This window comes from Dipodomys ordii, unplaced genomic scaffold (assembly GCF_000151885.1).
Source record: "Dipodomys ordii isolate 6190 unplaced genomic scaffold, Dord_2.0 Scaffold7, whole genome shotgun sequence".
Taxonomy (NCBI): Eukaryota; Metazoa; Chordata; class Mammalia; order Rodentia; family Heteromyidae; genus Dipodomys; species Dipodomys ordii.
The window spans coordinates 12,950,276-12,960,569 of record NW_012267223.1 but is presented as its reverse complement, the minus strand read 5'-3'; the positions used below and the strand labels follow the sequence as shown (position 1 = coordinate 12,960,569).

At 43.7% G+C, this 10,294-nt stretch overlaps 1 protein-coding gene across 2 annotated transcripts in view; it reads right to left on the bottom strand.

Moving 5' to 3' along the window:
- Nucleotides 1-1,206: 1,206 nt before the first annotated feature.
- Nucleotides 1,207-10,294, bottom strand: part of LOC106003012 (chromosome unknown open reading frame, human C17orf67) — a 12,522-nt gene continuing 3,434 nt past the window's right edge. The window contains exons 3-4 of one of the 2 annotated variants that reach the window (XM_013037759.1): nucleotides 2,585-2,720; nucleotides 1,207-1,528 (exon numbers count right to left, since the gene is read on the bottom strand). In XM_013037759.1, coding sequence (XP_012893213.1) covers nucleotides 2,604-2,720 — 117 coding nt within the window. In that variant the 3' untranslated portion in view covers nucleotides 1,207-1,528; nucleotides 2,585-2,603. The remainder of the gene's footprint in view (nucleotides 1,529-2,584; nucleotides 2,721-10,294) is intronic. The other variant, XM_013037760.1, reaches the window with a different exon arrangement.

Genomic DNA, 10,294 nt, shown 5'->3' with positions numbered 1-10,294 from the left:
AGTCTCATGGACTTTCCTGCCCTGGCTGGCTTTGAACTGTGATCCTCAGATCTCAGTCTCCTGAGTAGCTAGGATTACAGGTATGAGCCAGTTCTGGCAATCTCTCAGATTTATTTACTTTTTTTTTTGGTAAGGGTGACACAAGCAACTTTATTTTCTCTCTGACAACTTTTGCGTCCCTGTCACATTATTAGGAGAGGTTCTGTAATATTTTCCCTAGACTTACCCCCACCACCATCCTGCCTGGAGACAGATCCTCTGTACTCATGAACACCTATCTTACCCTTTGGGGAGGGTGCCAGATTCTCCTTTCCTTAGAACCATTCAGTCACATTTCCTGGCCCTCTGAATATCTGCTTTTGTTGGTCATTGATGTTTAATCCATGAGGGACACTGGATATGGGGCAACATGCCACTATCCACAAGAAACATCTCCTTGGCTAGAACACTAGGGTAAAAAGGTCTGGTGTTGGGTTATGTATTTTCAGAGCTAGACTTGGGCAAATCTACTCTCCGTGTGTGTGTGTGTGTGTGTGTGTGTGTGTGTGTGTGTGTGTGTGTGTGTGTGTTACTACTGAGGCTTGAACTTGGGAACTCGGGGTCTGGGCACTATCCTTTAGCTTTTTTGCTCAAAGCTGGTGGTCTCTCAATTGAGTCACAGCTCCACTTCCAGCTTTCTGGTGGTTAAGTGAAGATGAGAATGTCACAGACTTCCCTGTCCCAGATGGCTTCAAACTGGAACCCTCAAATCTCAGCCTCCTCAATAGCTAGAAGTACAGGTATGGGCCACTGACATCCAGTGATAAATCTATTCTTTTAAAAATGGCCTGGCTGAGTGCTGGTGGCTCACACCTGTAATCCTAGCTACTTGGGAGGCTAAGATCTGAGGATCATGGTTCAAAGCCAGCCAGGGCAGGAAAGCCCATGAGAATCTTATCTCCAATTAACCACCAGAAAACCAGAAGTGGAACTGTGGCTCAAGTGGTAGAACACTTGCCTTGAGATGAAGAGCTCAGAGAGAACACCCAGCCCAGACCCACGATCAACAAAAAAACATGACCTGAATTAATGCAAAATTATTCGTGCTCATGTTTTCATCCATTCATGTATTCAAAGGTAAGTGTTCTGATACTAGATTTACTAATATAAACAAAGGAGGGGAAAAGTCTCTACATCACTTTTTCTGGAAAAGAGATGCCACAGAGAGCAGATTTAACACTATTTTTATTAATGCAGAAAAAGAAAAGGAAAAGGCAGGTAATCAATAGGTCCCAGATTCATCAACCCCAGGAATACTGATTCTGCCCACACTAGCAAACTAGCAGGAAGACCTTCGAGAACTCTCCGCTTTTAAATGCTTAGTTGTCATGATTTATGCAGGTTGGCAGAATGAAGCAGAATCAATATTTGCATCTTTCTCCTTTGGCACGCCCACAGGAGCTGCCAATCATCAGGTCTGAAGACATCTGCTTTGGCGATTTGAAGTCAAATGGAAGAAGAAGCATTGCCTCAGTGTTCCCCTTGCTTGCTGGAAAAGAAAAAGAAAGTCATGGCATGAGCCAAATGATGGGGCTCACACCTGTAATATTATTGACCTAGGAGGCTAGATCTGAGGATCGAAGCCAACCCAACCAGGAAAGTCAATGAGAGTCTTATCTCCAATTAACCACAAAAAGTTGGAAGTAGAGCTATGGCTCAAGTGGTAGAACACTAGCCTTGGCGGGGGGAGGCTAAAGGAAAGTACCCAGGCCCTGAGCTCAAACCCCAGGACTGGCATACATCTACACACACACACACACACACACACACACACACAAAGGGTTAAGATAAATGCCCAAATGAAGTGAGTCAAGAGAATGCGTGTGCTCACACCCTGGAAATTGCATAGTAATACTGAGAGGAAATGTCTCTATGCTAAATCACAGTAGCACAAAGTTAACAGCCACAAAGATAGCACATCACCCTTAACACAGTTAATAAACCACCCGTGTTTGGTCCATAAAAGTTGCAGGGACGGATGAAATTCTCTGGGACTGAACCTCAGATGGGATTTTACTACCTTGTTGTGTAGGATTGGGGAAGGGAGGAAGGAGATGGGACCTACAGGTGGACAGTTGGGAGGAAACAATCTCCCTCATCGAAGAACATGGGCAGGGTGGGAAGGGGGTGCGGGGCACATTGAACTACCTGCTGCAAGCGGCCTGCTGGACAGTACGACAAGCCCAGAGAAAGGGAGGCCGGGGTAGGGAACACACGCTGCAGTGCAAAAGCTAGGGGGTGACAATGCTGATGGTTGTGGTGGATGCCATAGGCAGGTAACGCCCACAGGTGCTGATCCCCCTTGGAGAGACCCAAGTCTCAACCATCCAGATCCAGATTCCAGGATGATCTTTTCTAGCTGGCAAATAGGGTCCCCTCCAGTCCCTATTTGGGATCACGTGGTGACTGCGCTATCCCTGCCTGGTTTTCCTGCTTTGTTCTTACCATCCCACAAGTTATATGCAGCTCCACTAGCTCCCACCCCCTCCAGCCCGGAAGGTTTTATAGCCCCCACACACACACACCATGAAACTCTGGGACATACCAAGTGGGCCTCTGGCCCCTTACACAGGGTGCACCCTGTTCCTATCACAGTGAGGCTTGCAGAAAGGGTTCAGCCAGTGCTCCAGGAACTGCTCCTCAGCCTGGTGCTCCAGCACCAGCAGGTAGTACATGTACTCCTGTGGGGACAAAGGCACTGTGAGGAGACTCAGCCCATTGTGAGAGGGTGGCTCTGCTTCCTGACACAGGACGCAGCCTGGACAAGGGAGGGAGGAGAGATGGGAGGAGAAAATACTTACCATGTCCATTTCTCTAAATGGGAGAGAGCTGGCAGACCTACCCACAAGCGAACTCAACGAACAAGTCTGAAACACTAAGCACAAAGACATACATACACCTGTAACCTAAATACTTAGGAGGCTGAGACCTGAAGGAGTAAGGATCAAGGATTAAGCCAGCCGGGGCTGAAATGTCTATGAGGCTGCATCTCTAATTAACCAGAAAAATGCTGGATGGAAGGGGTGGCTCAAGTAGTAGAGTACCAGTAATGAATAAGCAAGCAGGAGTTCAAAGCCATGAGTTCAAGCCCCAGTATCACCATCAAAAAATTAACTAATAATACATAGTACCTATTGCTACATACATTTATGATAAAAAATTATTTTTTCAAAAAGGTAAGATACAGCAAGAAGAAAGCTAGCTTCTCTATAGTAATATCAAATGAAATAACAATAAAGCAAAAAGTGGTATTAGACTGAGAATGTAGCTTAGTGGTAGAGTGCTTTGCATGCATGAAGCCCTGGGTTCAATTCCTCAGTACCACAAGAACAGAAAAAGCCAAAAGTGGCACTGTGGCTCAAATGGTAGAGTGCTCACCTTGAGCAAAAGAAGCTCAGGGACAGTGCCTAGCCCCAGTACTGGCAAAAAAAAAGTGTTATTAACCATAACACTAGAGAGGTATTTTGTAAAACATAGTCAGGACCAGTCTCCAAATGTTCCATATAGAGTTTGTACTACAAGCAATTGTAATACTGGAAATTGTGCAAGAGACGAAAAAAATTAGAATCTTGTATGGGGATCCTACCCAAAAAAGGAAAAAAGATACAATTGTCCTTACATATACAAATGGATCCACTGTGGGACCTATTTACAATGGAATATTATCTGACAATGTAAAAGCATGAAGTTTTGTTAGATTATGAAACAGGTAGGGACCAGCATAAAAGAACTTGTTACTTTTAGAGCATGATGTGTGTTTCCTTCTGCTTCCACCTTCATATTCTCACAACAGCATTCTCATAAAATACCAGATTAGACAGAAAGCCAGAACATTTACAGACTAGACCAAGCTAAAATCAGTGGGGTTCAGGATAGCCCCCCACATGACAAACAAGGACAAAGAGGAAGTATTATCAAAGAAAGACCTAAATAAGCCCTTCAGCTTCACTGGCTCTTGAATGACTTAAAAATCTCTAATTTTGAAGGTCACATAGCTTAGCAGTAATACAGTATTGGTTTCCCACTGGCTTCCCTGCAGATAATACCTCAGACTGCTATGGGGATTATGATCACAGCTGCCCAGGTTACTTTGTAAAATCCCTCTTTTTCTGACAGTCATGGGGCTTGAACTCTAGGCCTGGGCTCAAGGCTAGTCTTCTTACCACTTTGAGCCACAGCTCCGTTTCTGGGTTTTAGGTGGTAATAAGAGTCTCCTGGCCTTTCCTACCTGAGCTGGCTTCTAAAGGCAATCCTAAAATCTCAGCCTCCTGAGTAATTGGGATTACAGGCGTGGGCCACCAGTGCCCAGCCTACTTTGTAAAATCTTAAAGGCCACCTTTCCTGAAAAACTCTCTTCACTGGGGTATCTGAAAAATAGCTCAAATAAATGATAGAAGTTGTGGCATCTTTGTATGTGTGTGTGTGTTGTGTGTGTTATGGTCCTAGAGCTTGAAATCAGGACCTAAGCACTGTCCCTTAGCTCTTTTTGCTCAAGGCTAGTAGTGCTCCACCACTTGAAGCACAGCTGTACTTCTGGCTTTTCACTGGTTAATTGGAGCTATGAGTCTCTCGGACTTAGCTATCTCTTTATACTGTGTCTGTTCCCTTAGATCCTTTGAGTCAGACTCTACTCAGCTCTCCCAATGTAGATGCATTACATTGATCATCTGTGAAGTATTTAGTCCAGGACCGTAATATAGGGTTAACTCAGTCTATGGCCTGTTGGACCAGATATATGATTTTTTTTCCTACTTATCCCTTGTGCTTTCTCAAAGCTCTAGAAGTCTTTCAGCCCTATCATAAGGCCAAAATATTTACATAAGATGATGATTCCATCAACAGAAGGGACTCTGCGGTACCTGGGTTAAGATACTTCCCATTAGCCCATCAAGTTGAAGGCCAAGATGTTTGCACACAAGCAGATCATCTTTTTTTTTTATTGTAAAGATACTATACAGAGGGTTACAGTTACATGAGTGAGGTAATGAGTACACTTCCTCTTGAACATTGTTACCCCCTCCATTGTTTTCCCCCTACCATCCCCTCCCTCCCTCCCTTCCCTGAGGTTCTTTTTTTTTTTTTTTTGCTTGTGATTAAGTGGCAGATCATCTTTTGTAATGGATGGATAATTACCAAGCTTTAGCCTCCCATTCTCAAAAAAAAATCAGTAAAGGTTTTGCTGCTCTCTCTGTTCCAGTGAGCAGCATGGCGGGCCCTGATGAAGGCTAGCTCTCTTCTGCTAGAGGGAAAGTCCCCAGAAGGGAGCTTTGCTGGTCTTGTCGTAAGGTGTCACTTGACCTCTTGTTTCTGTGTCACCAGATTCCACTGTCCACTATCAGTGGAACTTTGAAAACATTATGCTGAGATAAGCAAGGCACTGGGGCCACGTGCAGCATGATTCCATAAGAAGCTGGCCCTCATTCTCACAAGGCCACACAGGAGGCAGCTGGACAGTATTTCTGACCATCATAAATTATTTTGGCATGGGTCTATATCAGAAAAAAAAAATCTTAAACCATGACAACTTTCCTATGGCTTGAAGGAAAAAGAACTTTTTCAAGAAGTTAGTTTAACACTTAATTTTTTTAATTTTATTTTTGTCAGTCGTGGGACTTGAACTCTGGGCCTGGGCTCTGTCCCTCAGCTCCTCAGCTCAAGGCAAGTGCTCTACCACTTGAGCCACAGAGCCACTTCTGATTTTCTGGTGGTTTATTGGAGATAAGAGTTTCACGGACTTTCCTGCCCAGGCTGGTTTTGAATCACGATCCTCGGATCTCAGCCTCCTGAGTAGCTAGGATTACAGTGGTGAGCCACCGGCACCCGGCTAAAACTTAAAATTTTTAATGCGTCTAGAATGTCCTGCTAGAAATTCTACATCCTATAATAAATATAGTCACATGCCAAAAAAAAAATCTGAGTGTACCAGTGTCTTACCCTTCTAATCCTAGCTATTCAGGAGTCTGAGATCTGAGTACCACGGTTCAGAGCCATCCCGGGCAGACACATAAATACAGGCAGACAAACTGGCAAGATTCTTCTCTACTGTTAAAAAAGCCAGAAGTGGAGCACACCTGTAATGCCAGCACTTGAGAGGCTGAAACACAATGATCCTGTCACAGGTTCAGCATCAGTCTAGGCTACATAGTGAACCTCTGCTTCACGAAACAAGATTTTTTTTAAACTTAGAAGGGAAGGGAAGGGGCAATGGATTAAATTATGAAGTGTCCAACTTTCCTGAACGTTTTCTTTCCTACATGCAGTTTGATTTGTTTGGTTACCATGTTCATTTAACTCATCAAAACATGGTACGGTGCCCCTGCAGTGGCTCTTGGGGAAGGTGTGGGTGATGAGAAGACTTCTTGTGGGATACAGCAATTACTTCTCTGCTGTTTGTATGATGTTTTTGTGAAGTTGAGGCCTAGTCCTGCCTTGTCTTTGGTAAAGAGACTCAGCTCCCAGCTCCCCAGAACGTAGCTTTAGGTGTTAAACTATTCTCTGGAAGTGGCACTGAAGGAAACCCACAGTTTCCTTCTCGCCTGCCCATCTGCCAGGCAGTGTGGAATAAAGACTCTGAGGCCTGGAACCCCTTCACATCCATGCCATGCTGATATTCTCTTGTCCCTCCAATTTCAGTCTTCCCATCTGTTAGATGGGAACTGCAGTAGCATTACTTGTGTGTATAAGAGAGTGTGTGTAGGTAGGTGCGTACATATGAGTACCAATACTAGAGCTTGAACTCAGGCCTAGGTGCTATCCTTTAGCTGTTGGTTTGTTGTTGTTGTTGTTTTCCAAAGCTGATGTTCTACCGCTTGAGACACAGTTGCACTTCTGGCTTTTTGCTGGTTAATTGGAGATAAGAGACTCATGGATTTTCCTGCCTGGACTGACTTCAAACCACAGTCCTCAGATCTCAGTCTCCAGAGTAGCTAGGATCACAGGTGTAAGCCATGGGTCCCAGACCCAGGTAGTAATCAAGGTATGCTTTGGTATGTGTTAGCACCTGTGCACAATAGGTCCTCATCAAAGCTCACTGGAGAAATGCATAAATGAGCAAACAAAGGAAATAGCTAGTTTTCTCCTACAATCTCAATGAGTGTTCTTTAGGAGGTTCCTCGACCTCTGTGTCGATCTGCTCATGATCATGACCAGGCAGAATGTGCATGAAAAGCCTTAAAAACGTAATATCTATTTCACACTCCTAAACAGCCATTGAAATCATCGTTGAAGAAAAACAACCAAAATAGACCCACACAGAGAACAAGAAAAAAAGCCAGCTCTGGTTTCCATGACATCTCACTATTTATTTAAAATGTTAGGAAAATGAATATGCCACAAAGGCCTAAGAGCGGTCATTAGTCAAAGATGAAAAGCCAAACTGCAAATCTGCTAGAAACCACAAATTTAACAATTGCATTGGCTGAGTTAGAAATGACCCAGCTGTAATGATAATCTCAAATGTTCCTGGACCAGAAAGAAGAGGGAGATGGAAAAGAAAAAAAAAAAAGAGGTTTTAATTTCTTTTGATTCTTTTCTCCAAGGGAGGGGGAAAAATTAAACAAAATAAAAGAAAAAACAATATTTGTGTTCCATGTCAAATGCCAACTGCAATGATTTAAATAAATCATTTCGCAATAATTAGAACGGAAATTGTAAGTAGACACAGCACGGCCCTACACTGGGGTGCTAATGAAATGCAATATCCACCAGAACTTGATCTAAGCTGAGAATCATAAAATGGTCAGTTAATACAAGAAGGGAGGAACTTTTTCCAAGAAAGCAAATCCTTCATGCGACATTTGGGCAGGACTAGAGGTCCATCAACGTTTGGAAGAATTATTCTGCTCATTTAGGAAAAGCAAGGTCATCACTTGAACAGGAAGATGGCTCAGAACCTCACTGCCCTGAGCCCCCTCCCCACCCAAGGCTGTGCCCTGTGGGAAAGTAGATTAGTGCAACACACTAATCTCAGCCACTCCAAATCATCTTTGAGATCATGGGGAAACAAAGAGATAATGAACATGCTATGTACATTTGTCAAGGAGCGAAACATGAAAAGAGATTTTACAAAGACGACTTACCATAAAGCTAAGATTGATTTCTCCGTGCCTAACAAGAACAGTTCTAAAAAAGAACACCAGCCAAAATGGCGAACTTCCTATGAAGATGAAATGCCAGGATACTCAAGTACTTATGAACACAGTCACCCAAGACATCATTTAAGCTCGAATGTCAATTTTTAAAGAATTTCCATGGCTCTCTCCTAGCAATTTGGCAAACAATTTCTTCCCTAAAATTTGAGGAGATTAAGAGAAGCTAATGAGATTTAAGTGAGGTAATAGAAAAGATTTCTTTGAAATAACCTCCAGGTTTTATGGTAGAGTTACATCACGTAAAATGACCCCACCTCACCCCCTCAAGCAGAGGCATGAATGGAAATAAGTATTGTGAACATTTGGTAAATATCAGTAGTGAGTTAGGGACTGAGGATCAGAAGTGAAGCACATAGTCCATCTCCGCAAGCAATTTGGAACAATCTACTAAGAGAGACATAAAAGCACAAAAAAATAGGCAGCATGGCAGGGCACTAGTGGCTCATACCTGGAATCTTAGCTACTCAGAAGACTGAGATCTGAGGATCACAGTTCAAAGCCAGCTGGGGCAGGACAGTTCATGAGACTCTATCTCCAAACAATCACCAAAACACCGGAAGAAGTGCTGTGGCTCAGAGTGGTAGAGCACTACTAGCCTTGAGCAAAAAGAGCTCAGGGACAGTGCCCAGACCTAAGACTGACATAAAATTTAAAAAAAAAAAAGTAGCCAGTTTGTGCTGTGAGCACTATGATCCATTAGGGAGAGGAGAGTCAGCAAGAAGGCCTTTCTGCACAGCTACCCTCTAAAGTGAGTCTGTCAGGATGTGTGAGAATTAATCACATAGGCAAGAGCAGAAGCAAATACAAAGACAGGTGCCTTCTTGAACCTGAAGCCCTCCATCAACCCACAGAAGCCGCTTTTCCTCACATATGTCCAATACCAGTGAGTGGCACAGTGGTGTCCATACTAAAGAACCCCACACATCAGTTCTCACTCCTCCCCTGCCCCTCACTACCCTCAAAACAACCACTGGGGGCCTCCAAGTCAAGCACTAGACCTTGCTCCCATCTTTAACTTAAACCTTCTGCTGGAAAAGTCACTTGGAAGACAGCAGGAACATTAATTGTCAAAGCTCTTTTGCAAAACAATTCTATAATATATATGAAAACTTTTTTTTGTCTGTCATGGGACTTGAACTCAGGGCCTAGGTGCTGTCATGGAGCTCTTTTTGCTCAAGGCTAGTGCTCTACCACTTTGAGCTACAGTGCCACTTCTGGTTTTCTCCAGTGGTTCATTGGAGATAAAAGTCTCACAGAGTTTCCTGCCCAGAATGGCTTTGAACCACAGCCCTCAGATCTCAGCCTCCTGAGTAGCTAGGATTACAGGCATGAGCCTTTATAAAATAATTATGTCCAGAAGTAGAGGTGTGACTCAAGGGGTAGACTCTTGAGTGAAAAAAAAAAAGCAAGTTCTAGGCCTTGAGTTCAAGCCCCCGTGCCAGCACAATAAATAAATAAATACTTGCATACATATATACGTACATACATACGTACGTACATACATGCATATATTCACGTCCTTGGACTTAATCTATTTTCTAGAAATATACCCACAGCAAAGCATTTGATGCAAAAAATGTGCAAAGTGTTGTTTTTATTTTATTTTATTTTTTTGGGTCCAGTCGTGGGGCCTGAACTCTGGGCATGGACGCTGTCCCTCAGCTCTTCAGCTTAAGGCTAGTGCTCTACCACTTGAGCCACAGCGCCACTTCTGGCTTTTTCTTTTTGCTTATGTGGTACTGAGGAATCGAACCCAGGGACTCAGGCATGCAAGGCAAGCGCTCTACCACTGAGCCACCTTCCCAGCCCCTTGTTTTGATTTTAAAAATGAAGACAGACATAAGGGGCTGGGAAGGTGATTCAGTGATAGAGTGCTTGCCTTGCATGCATGAGGCCCTGGGTTTGATTCTTCAGCACCACATAAACAGAGAAAGCCGGAAGTGATGCTATGGCTCAAGTGGTAGAGTGCTAGCTTTGAACTGAAGAGCTGAGGGACAGAGCCCAGGCCCAGAGTTCAGGCCCCACAACCAACAAAAGAAGAAGGAAGAAAAAAGAAAGAAGAAGAAGAGGAAGAGGAAGAAGGAGGAGGAGGAGGAGGAAGAGGA